General features: G+C 42.7%; 2 protein-coding genes across 11 annotated transcripts in view; one reads left to right on the top strand and one right to left on the bottom strand.

Annotated features, from left to right (window-relative positions):
- The window catches only part of arhgap27l (Rho GTPase activating protein 27, like), a 39,868-nt gene extending 35,621 nt beyond the window's left edge, over positions 1–4,247 (bottom strand). For 2 of the 3 annotated variants that reach the window (XM_048246425.1, XM_048246427.1), the window contains exon 1: positions 3,038–3,243. The gene's annotated coding sequence lies outside the window, so the exon portion shown is untranslated. Of the gene's footprint in view, positions 1–3,037; positions 3,244–4,224 lie in introns of those variants that run through there. The other variant, XM_048246426.1, reaches the window with a different exon arrangement.
- Positions 1–17,831, top strand: part of LOC125296522 (interferon beta-like) — a 46,015-nt gene extending 28,184 nt beyond the window's left edge. For 7 of the 8 annotated variants that reach the window (XR_007193778.1, XR_007193775.1, XR_007193777.1 and 4 more), the window contains 5 exons: positions 16,696–16,738; positions 16,856–16,927; positions 17,044–17,181; positions 17,285–17,362; positions 17,466–17,831. Coding sequence is in view for 1 of the 8 variants with exons in the window: in XM_048246488.1 (XP_048102445.1) it covers positions 16,709–16,738; positions 16,856–16,927; positions 17,044–17,181; positions 17,285–17,362; positions 17,466–17,579 (432 nt within the window). In the remaining 7 variants the exon portion in view is untranslated. Of the gene's footprint in view, positions 1–937; positions 1,108–16,695; positions 16,739–16,855; positions 16,928–17,043; positions 17,182–17,284; positions 17,363–17,465 lie in introns of those variants that run through there. The other variant, XR_007193780.1, reaches the window with a different exon arrangement.
- Positions 17,832–18,614: the final 783 nt, after the last annotated feature.

Here is an 18,614-nt window from a genome sequence, read left to right as displayed (position 1 = left end):
CGCAGTGGGGGGAGGAGAACGACTCAGAGGAGCAGCCATCCTGTGGTTTACCAGGGGAGCAGCGTGGAAAACCAGAGGGAGTGCCCAAAAGGCTAAAGCCACTCACACAAACACACAAACACACACACACACACACACACACACACACACACACACACACACACACATAAACACGCACATACATGTACACAAAGAAAAGCCAATACACACAGACACATACATAGTATTTATAGATGTACAGACACACAAACGCAATGAGACACACTCACACATAGTATTTTTGGCTGAACACAGACACACATAGAGAGAGAGAGAGAGAGAGAGAGAGAGAGAGAGAGAGAGAGAGAGAGAGAGAGAGAGAGAGAGAGAGAGGTTTCAAGTCTGGGTAGGCCTTCATGTTAAGCAGCTGAGCCGCCTGGGTGTAAATGACGTTTGGGACTTTGTGTGAGTTTAATTGGCCTCTCCCATTTGCTAAGGCCAGTGGGGAGCAGCAACCTGTTCGACAACAGTCACAAGCTTTTGGGTTTCAACTTTGGAAACTAAACAAAACAAGAAAAACACTTCTCTCTCTCTCTCTCTCTATTGCTCTCTCTCTCTATCTCTCTCTCTCTCTTTGACACACGCAAACACAGGAAAAAAAACAACACAAGAATGACAGACATGCCGCCTCAAGCAGTGATTCATCGTGTTGGAGCAAGTCAGTCCTAAAAAGAAGAAGGAGGAGAAGAAAAAAGAAAACACTGTGGTATCTGTGCAGGCGAGGGTGTAGAGGGGCTGGTGTCTCCGTGTTTGTGTGTGTGTATCTGTGTGTGTGTGGGGTGGGGGGGGGGCACCCTGTGGCTGCAAACGGTTGGAATCACCGAGAACAATTGGAGGAGGCCGTTCCCATTCAGTCCCTGTTTAAACACGGAAACCTCTCTCTTTCCTCTCGCCCCAGATCCAGATCCCTCTGACCTCGCTTTGCTGCCCTGCTTCCTGGCCAGGATGTCCAGGCAGGGGCAGAAAAAAAAGAAAACCCCACCGCACATGCTCTCTTGCCCCTACCATGGAGCTGCTAGCAAGAAGAGGCTGCCCTTGGCACCAGCTGCATGACTCCACACCCCCTCGCCCCCCAGACCTGTTTCCACCTGGTTCCAAATATAACTGAGCATTCTAAATGCGTTCTAAACTCTCAGGTTGCGTTCTGATGGCAAGTGGTACCTACTATGTATTCCTTGCTTGCTTACCCACTGCACAGGGTATATAATCCACAGGGAACTTGATCACTCACGTACAGTAATATGGTTGAACACCCTGTGCAGTCCATTTCGTAGTGAACTACTATTAGGGGAGTGTGAACATGGCCTAGTGTCAGGCTGTGGGCCACCTAAAGGGTTAGTCAGTGAAGTAGGCTAACATTCTAGATTCTGGAGCAGTTCTGGAAGTTGAAGTTTGTTTTTAGAATGTTCTGAGTTGGTTGGCCACTGTCGATCTTGTTATTTGGGGTTGGAGCCTGGGCTGAGTAGTGAAGACTAGGGAGGCCTGGATCACCTCAGACCTGGGTTAGGGGGTTGATGTTTGCCACCTTCCCAACTGAGAGACAGTGAGAGAGGGAGAGAAAGAGAGAGAGAGAGAGAGAGAGAAAGAGGGGGAGAGAGATGAGAGAAAGAAAGTCAGAAAGATAGGAAGGAGAGAGAGGAAGATCAGGAGTGGGAGACCTTTTTGGAATGCGGGCCGGATGAGTTGGACCAGGCCAGAAGAGTTTGACGTCGCAGCTCTCTCTCCTCCCCACACACCCACCTCAACCCGACTGCCTCAGGAATGTACGCTGCATTCGTTCCTTTATTCGCTCCTCCACTTCTTCTCTCTCTCTCTCTTTCTCTGATTCCCTCTTTCTCAGGCATTGCAATTTACAACATGATTCTGCAAACATAAAAGCTTTTGAAGGAAAAGTATTGTGTTGCTGTTTACACTCGTTACGCTGTTAATGAATGATAAATTGTAAAGTTAAATGTTAAAGTCAATTATCTTGCTGTATTACAACCATTAATTTGGCTGATCCTGCACCCCCCTCTTTTAATAAAACCTCTCACACAATGTTTGAATGATGTCAACACCTCTCTGATTTGAGGTCAGATTCTCTTCCTTCCTCTCCAATAATGGCCCATACTGATCCAGAGCCAGGAAACCAGATACTCCATAGCAGCATGTGAGACAACACTGGCCTCTCTCTTTCTGGGTCTTTCTGTCTGTCTGTCTCTCTCTCACACACACAGACAGACAAGGGATACACAGCTGAGCATGAAAGGGAGAAGCCGTCAATGAAAAACAAATTCACTCAAAGTTCACTATCATTACCAATTCTACAGCACTACCTGTGAGTTCTGGTGTGTGGCAGCCCCATGGCTCCAGATGTTATGAATGAGAAAATGGGAGAACACAAACCCCCTACGCCTACCCCCATAGAGGACCTCTGAGTTCATGCAGGTGGTATTCCCATTTAGGCTTGCAAGCAGCCTCAGACTTTCAGTCAGTTTTTCAAACTGAGGGAGAGAGAGAGAGTGCGGCTAAAAGAGCTCCACAGCTAGCGCATGAGGGTCTGTGTAAATAACAGCATTGAACTTTCACCACCATGCACTCGCTCGCTGAGGTGCTTGTAAAATGGAACCACAATAAAGCCCTGCAGGACCTGAGCCAAGCCCTAGTCCCGAGTTACTCCCTTCCAAAACATTGCAGTCGGTCTCCAGTGATCAAACTTTACCATAGAACAAACAAGTCTACTCTCCCACGGAACACGGCATATCATTGGGAAAACTCCCTCTGTTTCTCATCTCTTTCACAAAATGAATAAAAAACACTAAGAAAGAAATTTGTAGGAAAAGTATTCAACTAAATACAAATAAAAGTCTTTTCCCCAAAGAGCCACAACACACATCTCAGCGAGGAAACAAGTTTAAAGAAAAGCTCAATCTCCACAGAATGGAATGGAGACACTCCCTCCTGAGAGTAACAAGCGCTGAAGCAAGCAGGGTGTCAGAAATCTGGGCATGTTGCTTACCTGAGTCGAGGAGAGAGCTGCGGCACCATCTTCCACTTCTATACCTCTGAGCACTTCTCCTTCAGCAAACTCCCAGCACTGGCTACTGACAGGTTCCTCTGGGTCCTCCCGCTTTTCTTTTCCCCTTCTTTTTTTCTCCACCCCCCTTTCTTTTTTCTTTTCTTCTGTTCTCTTTCTGATCTCTTCCCTCGCCCACTTACTCACTCACTCACTCACTCCCCTCCCTCACTTTGACCACTGGCTGCCCTCCTCCTTCTCCTTCTTGTTCTCCTCCTCCTCCTGCCTTTCTCTCTCTTTCTCTCTCTCTTTCTCTCCCCCCTGTCCACCTGGAGCTCAGATCCTCAGCTCAAGCAGCGCTGACTGGAGACTTGTGTGTCTGAGATTGAGTGAGGGAGAAAGTGTGCGTGTGCGTCTGAGTGAGTGTGTGAGCGAATGAGCGAGCATGCATGAGATTGTGTGTGTGAGAGAGCGCAGGAACATGAGTGAGTGTGTGTGTGTGTGTGTGTGTGTGTGTGTGTGTGTGTGAGAGAGAGTGTGCGAGTCTTTGTGCCGGTTTCAGCTTGCTTGCCTTCTCTGTCTGCACTCGTTTCCTGTTCTAGCGCACACACACCATGGCTTCAGAGGAGTGCAGGCTTGAGCAACAGGAAGACAGAGAGAGAAAAAACACAGAGAGAGAGATAGAGAGAGGGGTAAAGGAGAAAAGAAAAAAGAGATGTGGAGAGAGACAAATGCTAAAATAGTTACTTAGTGAAACAGAGTGAGAGAGAAAAACTATGGAATACAGCAGGAGAGGGGGGAGCTCCGGGACGTGGACAGATCAAATTAAACATTAACTTCAAGGTATGTAGAGAAGTGACTCAGGCAATGTGCAATGTGAACATACACAGACAGATGAATCCGGGTAGAGTTAAACAGAGTAACAAAGGCACACTAAAAGTCATGTTTGTCAGTACAGCACAAGTACAACATATGGGGTGTTAAGATGGCAACACCCTGTTCAACACACCTTCCACCTGATACCAGCAGGTATGCGACTGAGTAAACACCAAGCCATTTACAGGGCCAGCAAAACAATGCACAGCACTTAACCTTGCCTAAGCACAAAGACAAAAGACTTTTCTCTCATCAAGCGTCAGAAAGACTTGCTTGGGATTCTGCCATGACGGGATCAGATCATATACATTTACCAAAACACAAAAGTCTGAAGAGGTAATTCGCTGGTGTCGGCTGTCTGGTGTCCGGCTGTCTGTACGGGTCAACTTGGCATGGAACACCAGGTTTGAGTCAGTTTCGCAATCACAATCCCATTCATTTCCTGTTTCCATACTGCCCTATCCAGAGAAAGGCTGCAAAAGCCCAAAAGTAAACGTGTAATATTGTAAAAGACAATGAAAACATTCCCAAAAGTAAACTTGCGTTAAGAACATGTGATCAGAAAATGTAAACAGTTTCAGGAGGGAAGAAACGTTCCCCAAGTTGATCTACTCATGAGGTGCACTTCGGTGTCCCACCTGACACTCACCTGAAACCAGCAGTTTGTTCTGGTCAGCAGAGGTGTGCAAAGGTGTGGCTGAACATCTAGTAGGACATGGCCTGGCTGGCACTTACAATGTGTGCGGTGCTCACTGTGGAACTGTGCTGTAGTGTACACAGTATCACATCCCCTTAAAATCTGGCACACAAAGCTCCAAAAATTAGCTGTTGCCAATGACGACAATCCTAATTCTAAGATTAGAATTAGAACACACACACACACACACACACACACACACACACACACACACACACACACATGGGTCACAGATCCACATCCATTCGGGGCTCTGAGTGACTCTTTAATTCCGGGCCAGTTTCACAGGCTGTCCTGCTCTTGTAGTGGGGGCTGGGTGCAGCTGAGGGGCGTGGGCTCCTGGAAAACAGGGATGTGCGGGGGCCCCCTGCCCACGGCTCCTGAGGAGGAACCGAGAGGAGAGGTGGGGTTTGTCATGACCACCAAAGCCACTGCTGCCAACAACAGAAATGCCCCACCCCTCTGGACTGTGTTCTCTCTCTCTCTCTCTCTCTCTCTCTCCCCCATACTCTCTTTCCCTCTCTCTATATACAGACCACTCTTTCCCTCCAAGAGAGTGTGTGTTAGTGTGTGAGTGTGTGTGTGTGTGTGTGTGTGTGTGTGTGTGTGTTTGACAGAATGTGCCTGAGTATGCAGTATGCATGTGATTATGCATGTTTTCCCTCTCTCCCTCTCTCCATACTCTCTCTCTCTCCCTCTCTCCATACTCTCTCTCCCTCTCTCCCTCTCTCCATACTCTCTTTCCCTCTCTCTATACAGATCTCCCTTTCCCTTCCTCCCTCCCTCTCTCCAAGAGTGTTTGTGTGTCTATGTGTATGTGTTTTGGACAACATGTGTATGAGTATTCAGTATGCATGTGATTATGCATGTTTTCTTTTTCTTTCTCTCTCTCGCCATCTCTCTCTCAATTCAATTCAATTTCATTCAAAGGTGCTTTATTGGCATACACATTTATGAATTTATACATAGATTCTCTCTCTCTCTCTCTCTCTCTGCACTTGCTGTCTAGATAGATAGCTGGCTGGCTGGCTGAATTCAAACAGGCAAGCTCTTTGCTCCATACACATGCAGTGGGAAATATTTCATCTCACTCCACCCAGACTACATAGTACAAACACACAAACAGAGAGAGAGAGAGAGAGCAAGAGAGAGAGAGAGAGAGAGAGAGAGAGAGAGAGAGAGAAAGAGAGAGAGAGAGAGAGAAAGAGAGAAAGAGAGAACAAAAACAAAGAGAGGGACCAAAAAACAATTCAAACAGAGAATACATGCTTGAGAGATACAAAATGCAATTTAGTCACACAGAGAGAGAAAGGAGAACTGGAAGCAGACATGTTGGAGCCAGATTGAGAGGATCAGTCCTAAGGCATCAATGGTAGTCTTTTACTGGCCTGGACAGACTGGGTTGTGGTCATTCTCTAACTAGTATGCAAACAATGCCCAACAAGTCCCAGGCCAAAATATAAGGGTTGTGTGGTTAAAAATTTAGGGCAAATGTTTCCAACACACACACACACACACACACACACACACACACACACACACCAACACCTGCAAAATCATTGTGTGTGAGAGAGGGTGTGTTAGAGCATATATTGCTACTATTTCAAACTCTTGAGCGGATCAGGCCCTGCTATGGTACAGATTTGTGCCAGATCAGTCCTGGTCTACACACATCTGTAACACAGTGGGATGCTCTATGGGGCAAAAGTGTGTAAAGGTGACACAGAGAACACTTAATCTGGCTCTTAATCTGTCCTCACAGCTTCATAATTCCAGTTTATAGGCCATTATATTAGGTCACTTCATATAGGACATCCTCAACCAGCAATGGCCTGAAAGCTTGAACTAGAGCTAAAAATATTCCTCACTCTGTAATTTGTAGGGGGTGGGGGCTGCTTTTAGAATGATCGTTGGGTTGTCTGGAGGGGGTTGGTGGTGGTGGTGGTGGCAAAAGACTAGCATCAAGATGTCACCCAGACATGATAGATGAATAAACTTCATATTCCTTGTTTATCAGGGGCCGTATTCACAAAGCCTTTTATCTTCCCACTAGGAGTACTCCTAAATCGCACTAAAATATTTTAGCTAGGAGTTTTCTCTTAAAAGTTATTCACAAAGCCTTTCAGACCTACTCTTAGTAAGGAAAAATGACAACTCCTAAAGTCTAAAGAGTGAGTCTTCGTTGCTATGGATGACGCCATTACTCATGCACGAGCTTGACTGAAGTGACCACATTGATTGGCTGATGATTGTAACGTGGGAATGATTCCAAACACCTCCCTTACGATAATGAGTGACAGGTGACAGGTCTGAGAATGCGTGCACTACACAAGTAGTGTGAAGGATGGAAGATGATGAATAACTGAATAAAAAGGCCTAGCCTAAATGAATAAAGAGTAAAGCAAAACAAATAGCCTAGTAGCCTAATAAAACATAGGCCTACGGATTGATGCACTATCTTTGCAACATTATTACATTAATCTGTCACCATATGCCTACGTTTGCAAAGAGGAGAACATTTTAATTTGATTCACAATGAAACGTTACATTTAATTTACATGTTAACAATAAGTAGTTTTGGTTGTTGTTGGTGGCGTTATTGCATATCTTTTATGAATGCAAAATTGTTCCCTCGCGATTGGAAGCTCCTGTTGCCGCATAGGCTACGCATTTCAAAACATCTCAACGTGAAATGCCACAAAAAGCTGTTTGTGAATAGGTCTTAGTGAGTTAGGAGTCCTCTTGATTTCTTTTAAGCTGTCCCAGGTGCTACTTTTAGGTCTAAAATGCTTTGTGAATTACTTTTACTGAAAAAAATTCTAGGTGAGAGTTTAATCGTGATTAAAATTTTGAATCGTTTGACAGCACTAATATATATATATATATATATATATATATATACACACACACACATACATACAGGGAGAGTCTTCCTTAAGTGCTTTGCTTTGCTTCAGGTGTTCCATTTAGAAGCCCTTTTTGCACTTCTCGTTAGATGCGAATTGCATTTCGTTGTCTTTGAACTTGTACTCTGCACAATGACAATAAAGTTGAATCTAATCGAATCTAATCTAAAATAGCACATTTTATTTCTTGTAAAATTCTTCTACTGTAATCTCTGAAAAACCTTTCACTAATTAACTAAATTACTAAATGAATCAACCTAGCTCTGCCCATGTACTGCCTTTGATCACACTACTTACTTTACTGCACATGCAACACTGCGCATACACTCTTGCTATTGCCATGACATTCCATTATCAAATTTGGGCCCAAAAATCATCATTCTTTCCCATGGTCTTTCTTCCTCTCCTCAACCCCTTGCTCACAAACACATGTACCAAAACATCTGTAGTCTCCCATGCATTGTGTCAGTCGATAGAATGCAGGGTTTCCTCTTCAGCAGGTGTGAAATATGACCACACATGCACATGCACACACACACACACACACACACACAAAACTTCTTGTTCTCGTTCTTTCTTGATGTTCAAACTTCACTCTTTCTCTATTTAACCATCTCTTTCATTCCATCTCTTCCACCATTTAACAATTCCACTTTTTCTCCCCCACTTTTTAAACGTTCATCTCCTTCTCTGTCTCTCACTCTTTCTCTCTTTTTCCCATCCCTGGAAGGAAGCTTCCTGCTTCCTGTTGAGCGGGGGCTGGCTGCTGTACTCAGCTTCCTCTGCTCTGACGAGCTCATTTCCTGCGGAGGTAGTGCACATCCTTAGCCCTGCCCTCGGCACCAGATGACAACAGCACGGGAGAGGAGAGTAGTGGAGAGAGGAGGAGAGGAGAGAGGGGAGGAGAGGAGAAGTGGGGAGAGGACATAGGGGAGGAGAGGAGATAAGAGGAGAGGACAGAAGAAAAGAGTGGAGGAGAGGAGAAGAAAGGACATTGTGGAGAGAGAGAGAGAGGGGCATGGCATGGAGAGAGAAGTGGAGAGGAAAGGAGAGGAAGACAGGAGAGTGACCAGAAAAGAGGTGTAAGTAGTGAGGACAGGAGAGGAGAAGCGAGAAGAGAATGCTTGAATATGTGGCATGAGAGATTAATGGACAGTGGAGGTAAATGCTGATAAATGGATGACAGAGAGACCAGACGAAACAGGTAAGAGAGGAAAAGAAAAGGATGGAGCTTAGACAAGAAGTGAAAAGAAGACAGTGGATGAGACCACACAAGTGGACATTGCAGCTGGTGATGACAGGTGGAGGTCAGGTGAGAGGAGGACAGGTGAGGACAGGTGAGAGGAGGATAGCAGAGAGAGGAAAGAAGAAGTTGGGATGGGTAAAGAGAAAGACAGACAGAGTGAGTAGGAAAGGAGGTTTTCACTTGACTCCCTTACCACAGCAACAGTTGCTGCATGCAATAATGAGAGTGAGAGCTCTAACCAGACAGCACACTATGTCAACCTACTTGAAGGCAGTGTCTGAATTTAGTCTGTGTTCTCCCATGTTCTGTATCAGAGCACAACCTGGCAGAGGAAGTAGGCCAGGCTGTGGAGAGGTTGGGTTCTTACTGCAACCACCACCAGACAGAGCCACAATTCCCCATAGTGAAGTTTTATTAGAGTACCTTTATCTAAATGGTGCTAAGTGCTTTATCTAACGGGGCAGCCGTGGCCTACTGGTTAGCACTTCGGACCTGTAACCGGAGGGTTGCCGGTTCGAACCCCGACCAGTAGGCACGGCTGAAGTGCCCTTGAGCAAGGCACCTAACCCCTCACTGCTCCCCGAGCGCCGCTGTTGCAGGCAGCTCACTGCGCCGGGATTAGTGTGCTTCACCTCACTGTGTGTACACTGTGTGCTGTGTGTGTTTCACTAATTCACGGATTGGGATAAATGCAGAGACCAAATTTCCCTCACGGGATCAAAAGAGTATATACTTATACTTACACTAAGAGACTCCCCGCTCTATGGGGGGAGAGGGAAGACTGCTGTAGACTGGTGGCAAGGAACAGAAGTGCCTGTCATGGGCTCCACAGCTCTGAGGACCCCCTGTCCCATTAAATTAACCATGTTTATTCATTAATAATAAGTCATCAGTTGTCTTATGTTGAGTTGAATTGAATTGAATTGAAGACACAGACAGACAACCACCTTCTGAACTCTTGCATTCCTCCTGGACCCAGACAAGAGTCAATAGTCAAATTTTCAATCTATTTATTAACACAATAAAAATATTGTTCACAATGCAGTTTTCTGTCAGCATAATATTGTGATTTGACTTGTTGTGTGAATACAGAAACATTTATTGCTTTCCAGAGAGAGACTGACAGAAGACAAAGTCCATCTGTTACGCAGGTATATTATCTGTCAGATAATATAGTTAGGCTATAGTTAGGATACCTTAGCATTTCGCTGAGGAACACCCTGAATGATTCATAACATCTAGGATTTAATCTGATTTTTTTTTTATCCATCAAGACCAAATCTGATTTAATGCTGACAACTACTAACTTTCACACACCCTATCTAAAGGTTTGTCACCAACGTTATCCAGCAGTATCAGCTAGGCCATTCTTACTGCCCGAGGCAGGCTGTGCTATATAAGGCTAATGGAAGTTGCAGGGCAAGAAATTCAAGATCAGGTTAATGATCCTCAAGACAATTTTTGGACAGGGAGGGAGCAAGTTATTCTTCCTGACACAAGCATCATAAAACACAGAGTCAGGCAACACACACCAAGATGTTTTCAGACAAGAACAAACACACTTTTTACTCCTTTCATAAGCCTTAAAGGTCCCTTTAAACCATAGCCATATAAGTACTTGCCATGCTAAGTTGACAAAGTTTAGCTTTACAGTAAATGTCCTCTCGCTGTTCAAGACATTCCTCTCGAGCAAACAAACATGTATTTTTTTTCACTGCACTGCTAAAACAAATTTCATCCTCTGGACATTCAAAATAAGGTCTGATATGTCAGTGGCCTTGTGTATGGATCAGAAAGAATGAATGTTTCTGCAAAGGCTAACTGTAAATCACACAAAGCAAGAAGAGCATGATGGACACTGTGTTCTCTTGGTAGGTTGCAGGTCCCACTCTCTCTGTTCCTCATTGGGCCTGTACCAGACAATCATATGACCAACATAACAGAGATGTGTCACATGACCAGGGCATGCAGCCACATGTCTGTTATGTGTGTAAAGGGGGGAACACATATTTTGATGTGTGTGTGTGTGTGTATGCACGTGTGTATTTTCATGTGTGTGTGAGGGAGTCAATATATCTGAAGATGCTTTTGGTAAATAGTGGTGTGTGTAGGTGTATGTATGTGTGTGTGTGTGTGTGTTTGTGTGTGTATGTGTGTGTGAGAGAGAGAGAGAGAGAGAGAGAGAGAGAGAGAGAGAGAGTGTATGCCTGTTGCTACCTGCATGTATGTGCTTTCATACTTTCTGGAAATCTCAGATGCTTTCTCAGAACTGAATTATGCATCAAGAATATGTTTATCTGGGAATGTCATTCAAATCATGGACTGCTTACACTAATGTTTTGCCTTAATAATACACAGACAAACATGAAATAAAGCATTAACTAAGCAGGTGTTAAAACCTATTGTCAAACCTCAGTTATAATACACAACCTCAAGTGTGTCACTTGTCTTAAGAAACTACATCATATCTGGTGAAGATAGATGAAAGAATGTCCCCTTTTGTTTAGAAAGGAAATGGGCTGAATGAGAAACAATAAAGAACAGAGTGTCTCTTACTGCATCTACACACAACGACTAAATAACAAAATGACCATTTGTTGCTGCATAGCGCCCTCTTGAGCCTTACTGCTTGTCCATCACAGTCTCGTTTGGTGCAGCCACAACTAGCCACAACTGTCAAACAAGATCATGACTTGAATTGCACACCTCCGATTTTACAACAGAGTGTTCTGTAGGCCTATGACGTATTTAATTTAAATGTAAATTTCTAACAGACACTAACAAAACATTTTCATACGAAGATGTGAACAAGAAAAAGTTATTGCTCATCCTCTCAATTAATCTGAAGATTAGTGTGCAATTACTCTCCGCCACCAAACATCAATGAGCAAAAATATAATAATAATAATAATAATAAGAAGAAGAAGGTTTATTTTTATAGCACCTTTCATACACAGAATGCAGCTCAAAGTGCTTTACATTTGGAGCATGTAACACAATAATAGAGAATAGAGAATAGAGTTATAGAGAAGAGTCAGTCATTCCCCTTTGTTGCTGTGGCCGTTTATGATCCAATCAGCAACATATCAGAAATACTATTATGTTACTATAGATATATAAAGGCTTTGCTAACAAATGCTTAGGCCCCGTTGATGCGGACTCCAAGCAGCCAGCCTTAGCATGTTCTTAGCATATGTCGCAATTATTTGACTTTATACACAGACATTCAAGACTGGCAGCCTTAACCCATATTCCAGGAAGAAACCTTGAGCAGAACCTGACTTAATAGGGAGCCCATCTGCTTCTGGCTGGCTGCGCCCTCCAATGGCAGCAGATGTAGAATAATCTGAAAAAGTAGTCTACAGGATAAGATGAGTTAACTAAAGGCTTTCTTATACAGGTATGTTTTCAGATCTTTTTAAAAAATATTTACTGAACTCGCCTGCTTGATGTGCAGAGGCAGGGTGTTCCATAGTTTTGGGGGATAATGGATAAAAGCAGCTTCTCCACTTTGCTTGTGGAGCACTTTGGGTACAATTAAAAGATTAGAATTGGATGATCTAAGTTTACTTTGTGGTTGATAAGATATTAAAAGCTCAGAGATATATGAAGGTGATATGCCATTCAGAGCTTTGTAAGTAATTAACATAACCTTAAAATCAATTCTATAGGAAACAGGTAGCCAGTGCAGTTCAGCCAACACAGGGGTGATGTGTTCTCTCTTTTTGGTCTTAGTTAAAAGTCTAGCCACAGAGTTCTGTATGAGTGCCAATTTCTTTACATGTTTTTGGGGAAGACCAGTGAAAAGTGCATTGCAGTAGTCTAACCTGCTAGTGATAAAGGCATGAATTAGTTTTTCTGCATCTTGTTGAGTTAAAAAGGGCCGCACAATTGGCAATGTTTCTCAGGTGGAAATAGGCTGTCTGAGTAACTTTACTGATATGGGGCTTAAAACTTAACTCTGCATCTAAGATGACACCGAGGCTTGTTACTTTTGGTTTGACCTGGTGTGCCAAGTTTCCCAGATTACTAAGAACAATGTCTCGCTTTGGTTTTGGTCCAACTAAAAGTACCTCTGTTTTGTCATCATTTAGTTTCAAAAATTTTTGCTCATCCACTGATTAATAGAGGTTAGGCATATATGTGCAGTAAACATTTTCCCTTTCCAGGCAGAGATTGACAGAAGACAAAGTCCATCTGTTTCGCAGTTATATATCCATCACAGGGTTTGGTTAAGACGGTAACACCTTCATTTAAGAGTTACCTTAGCATTTTACAGAGGAACGCCCTGAATGATTCATAACCTCAGGGATTTCATCTTGATTAAATCAAAAAATAAATAAATAAGCTTGCATTTAGTTAGAGATTTCTATCAAGAGATTTCATGTTTTGAAGTATAGACAAAATCTGATCTAATACTGACAACTGGTCACAAATAGGGATCGCTTTCTTTATCATGACCAAGAGTCACATTAAAACCCTTCATACTCAGAGCAGCTGAGAGCTGCACCTGTGTTGCAGGGGTAAATATGCTTCCCTGAATTTCCATGCCTTCCCTGTGCACATTTTACATGTTCCCACGCTTCTGGGGTACAGGTAGAAATGGGTGTGGCGTGGGTGTGGCAGAAGTTTGTTTCCACGATAGAGACCCCATTAACTACTGAAGTTGCCCTGTACTCTGCCACTTTTGCAACTGTCAGGCAGAGGTAGGTGGCGTCAAATTATGTTTCTTTTGTTTTGTGCTCACATTCGCCAATTCTTTTACATTATATTAAGCAGTCACTTTTTGTCGAAAATTACTTACATATGCCAACTCTTCAAGGGATTACATTGTCCCTGGAGCAACTTGCCTTGCTCAGGGCACAGCGAGGGAAGCCGGGAATTGATGCCATTTTTATGATAGAACTAAATAAAATACAGTTTAGCCTAAGCTATGTAAACTTCCCATAATTTCAATATTTTACAACAAATGCTTGACTGGTTGAATGGTATACATTTCATCAGAATATCGCTACCTGTAGCTTTGATGCGACGAGTGAGTAGCCTAAGCTTGATGAACCATAAATGAAAGGTTTTCTTAACATTACAATAGGACATTATTGTCATTAAACGCTTTTACAAAAGTATAGGCCTACACTTAATGAGCAAATGTCGGCGACTTAAGTGTGTGATTATATAAATAGGCACTGGCAGATGCAATAGGTAAATAGATATCTTTGCGTGTTAGCACAAGCAGTAGCCTGTAGGCCTATAAAGGAAAGCGTGTTTGCCACTTACATTTCTGACATCTGACACTTCAAACTGCTGCAAGTGCATCAAGAAAGGTCCCGCCTTAGACCATGTTAATTGCCAATCGTAGACTAGGATTTGGGGATGGCACTTGGGGTGGCCAATCGAATCTCAAGGGTGGCCTGTGCCACCCCGTCAACACGTGCTACCCCTCTGGCTCCGCCCCTGACTGTATTGTGTATATTTCTGTGTAGTATTCGCTGCACACTGTCTCGCACGCTGCAGCCATAGCTGCCTGTATTCTCTGTATTCTTGCTAGCCAGTTTATGAAATGTGTCTTTTTCTTTTTCTTTTCATGTATGCCACGGTTTATGCACCGAATAGCTTGTAGGCCGATATTTCAGTTTGCGCTCGCTCTTTTGCGACTATCACGAGGCAGAGATAAATGAAATAATGGAATAACAAGAGGTATATGGACCTGTATGACTTTTTGAACTTCTATAGCGAAATTAAAATGATCCCGTATTTTCGCCTATTTCTTGGATTAGGCTACAAACACAATGTTGACTTAATGAATGGATAATGTGGAATGCAATAAAGGAAAATAAAGGCCATTCTTATAAGGGGGCTAAACCAGGTGCATAAGGGACTGTTCGTTATTTATAAACGGGGCCACCGGAGGAAAATAGGGGAGGGTTATGTCTTTTTATTCTTTGTTAAGGGGAGGGTCACCTAGCTTTTTTTTGTCTAGGAGGGGGGGGGTCACCCATCTTTTGTATTAATGAAAACAGCAAAAAATCAAAGTGGCTTGTTTGATTGTTGATTTCTGTCGCCATATAACGTTCTCTTTCGTTCCATAGCTCTGTCAACATTGAACAATGAAAATAAGGGAGATTTCAGGGGTTTGTCACGCAAAATAGGAAAATGTAAACATTCGCATTTGTTGGAAGGGTTGGAGCAACAAATTAGCCTGCTTTATTCACGCCTAACAGCCTACATCCATTTGGTCAACTTTATCCAGCTCTAAAAAAAGCTAAATTTAACTTTGGTTTACTTGTAGTTTACCGTGTAGTGTGCATGCTTAACATAGCCTACTTGTGCTTCATTCATCCACACATCCAGCTCCTAACGTTTTGACAAGCATTTCTACCAATTGACCTTTTTCCTGCCCATCTCTAGCTTTGCTCCGTTTATAAATAACGAACAGTCCCTAAGTGAAGAGTTCCGTTCAACTCAACTTATCACTTATCAACTTAGCTTGGTAGCAGCGCTTAAGTCTTCTATAATGAGAGCCTAGGCCTACTCTGAGTTGGTGATTGTGAACATCGCATGTTTTGGCAACACGTGTCACAGGTTATGTCTGTAGGTTAGAGCCTTTATGCCTCAAGAGATGCCATATTATTCAGATGGCCACGATATACCCCCACCAACACACACACATACACACAGACCTCGTTTGCACTTCCAGGTCTATCTAGTTCAGACCTAAGTACTGTCCAAATAACGCGGATGACATTTATTTTTCTTTTTGCATATTACATTCTACATTATCCAAGTCAACATCGTCTTTGCAATCCTGGAATAGATCAAGATACCACATAACTTTCACTTTTATGTTTTTTTCTTTTGATCTCAGAGCGCAATAAAGCAACAAAGTAAATAAAGCAACAAAGCAGAGTGAACGAGGGAGGGGAGAGACGACCTCTGTTACACCTGTACCGGTGGACATGATCTCATCACTTTGTTGTTTTTAGTGGTCAAGAAAATGAAATGTTTCCATTCACATAGGGTATAACATTAAACGTTATATAAACACGTTTATGTTTTTTTTTTCTAATTAGGTTAAATACCAAAATATATAGTAGCCTTGTCACTGAAAGACAATAAGATACTACTATACGTCAAAGAATGAACAATTGGGGTCGTCCCATAGAAATTATATTTAACCAACCGGCCACTTTGGTATTTCAATATGGTTTTCCCATAGTAAGTGGTTGGATAATGCGACTACGGTCATGAAAATGACAGGAGACAAAATACCTGGTTTCCTGGTTTTCACCACGAGTCGCGGCCAAAAGGTAATGCGTAGGCTATTGGTCAGTTCTTGCATTCTCAGTTAACTGACTATTAAGACGAAAGCAATGACTTACAATTTCATTTCATTTGCCAGAGTTTCTTTTAGGCCTACATTATGGTCACTTGGTCTGCGGAAATGACAATTAATTTAATTAATTAATGTAATTTAATAGTAATTTAATAGTTTCAGCTAAATCTCTCAGCATCCCATCCAGTTCGTGGGGACATGGGTAGCACACATCCATGCAGGCTTCAGGAATGTTGCTCTGTAGGCTACCTGCTGCTACTCCTACGCTCCTGTAGAAAGGCATTACCTCACCTCTGTTGTTTCCTCAAATCAGGGAAAAGTTGTAATCTTTCTTTCAGTTTCCTGTTGTCAATTCCTCAGCGCCCAACCACAGAAACAATGGTAGGCATGGGCTAAGTAAGCATGGGCATGCGTCTATTTAAAGCGGACACCAGTGCTTACCTGCAACGTAGCCACAGCTCTGTCTCCGATTACCTATGAAATATAATCAACTGCAAGATAGTTTGACAAGGTCCTTGACATGTCTAGAACACTTTGTTTTGTTGTGGCTTTGTGCTTTTGCCTAATGTGTGATGGGATGACACAATGTGATATATGTCATAGGGTCCATCGCACAATGAGCGAGCTAGAGAAACTTAAATACCAGGTGAGTGCGATGCAACTATACCATACATCTTTAAGTAATTGTCTCTTTGTCATGCAGGACTGTGTTTAGTCAGTAGGCTACATGTTGTCAACATACTGAAATTTCATTTTCTCCCAGGGAAAAGAACTAGAAAGATGTTCAGAGTCAATGGCTGAGAAGAATATTTCAGTGATTCCCCACCTCGAAAAGGTAAATTCACTCGAATGTTCATAACCTTCATGAACCATCATGAACCATTTAAATAACTATTCTATGTTTTGATAGTGAATTGAAATGATAAACTCCCTTCAATGTTCTATCTGCAGCAAAACGATCGTATAATAAAATTGACATTTGACCTGGCATCAAACCTCTTCCAAAAAAACGTGACCAATTCCAAATGGGACACTAAAGTGTTGCAGGCTGTGCTGGAACTTCTTCGCCCGGAGCACACTGGCATTTCTGTAAGTTCCACCCCAGGAGTTTGATCAGAGCTATCGCTACATTATTTTTACAGGCTAAGGTTGGATAATCTGAGCATATTTTGAAACATTTTCTAAACTGTAGGATCCAAGTCCACCCATAGACCTTATTAAGGGGGTCCATGCCCATTTTACGCAACTTGAGGATCTTCTCTCACATGAGGTAATGCTGTGTTTATGATCGTGACGTGCCCAACTCTGATGATCTAAGCGATTTTAATGTTACCGCATCATTCGCAAGTTAAAGTGGCTGTGATCTCTTCCAGAACTTCAGTATGTGTGCCTGGGAGACGGTGCGGATGCAGGTGAGGATCACACTGCACAGATTCCTTATTCGTCTCCGCCAGCTCCGAGCCCGAAACCAGGGAAAGAAGGAATAGAGGCTGGACTACTTCTCTCATGGATGTGGAAAATCGCGTGTGTGGTTTATTCCTTAAACTTACATTTGATATTGTTTTCCCCCAAGAGGACCACAACAAAAATCAACTGTTGCGACCAAAAGTCAATATTAGCCTGCCAGGTTTTCCTTTGCCTATGTTTGGTCGTTCCTTTCTCTGAATTCAAACTGTACAAATGAGTTTGTTTTATGTAGTCTTTATATTAATTTAATATTTATTATTTAAAATGGCATAATAAAGTGGATTATTTGTCAGACAATAGTTTGTGTCTTTTTCGTGTCAATAGAAATAAGTGGTTTGAAAACGTGGAACAAATAGTCAGGGGAGACTCTTAAACAAATCAAGGATGGTAACTCAGTGTGGCCGTCCACAATAATCTCCACGCTACAATTAAGTTAAGATGTCACAACTACGAGCTAAATACAGCTTTCAGATTGAACAAACATTTTAGAGCCTACAAATGTTGAATCAGTGTGTGTGAGGTTTTATTAACGGCAATGCAAAATAAGTCAATATGTGTGTGAGGTTATGCATTGACTGCAATGCAAGACAGACATTACACTCTCAATAATTCATTAAACAAACAAACATCATTTAATTTCCTGTCAAATCGCTGTGAGTAAGTTTTAGTTTACAATATCCTCATATGCAGCCTGCCTCTTCTTGACTTTTTTCCATCTATCCCGAACTTTTGAAGACACAACTCCTCCAAGATTGCCTCCTCTCCTTCTGACAACCTAATACGCACTTACCACACTCTTCCCCCTCTTCCCTCCACCTTCCCTCTCTTCTCTATCTTCTCTTCTACCACTTATCCTCCTCCAAACTTCTACTCAGTGCTTGAAGTGGAGAAAAAAAGGTGCCTGTGTTACATGGCACGCATGTTAACTGGCTGCGTTGGTGACGTTTCGCGAGTGATGACGTTTTTTTTGACAGATGTGGCCGCTTGCAGATTTGTCACTTTCTGATGGAAACTGGAGACGAACAAATACAAATATGCATGACATATATTTAAAT

This window comes from Alosa alosa, chromosome 6 (assembly GCF_017589495.1).
Source record: "Alosa alosa isolate M-15738 ecotype Scorff River chromosome 6, AALO_Geno_1.1, whole genome shotgun sequence".
NCBI lineage: Eukaryota > Metazoa > Chordata > Actinopteri > Clupeiformes > Clupeidae > Alosa > Alosa alosa.
This window is presented reverse-complemented; position numbering and strand designations above follow the sequence as displayed.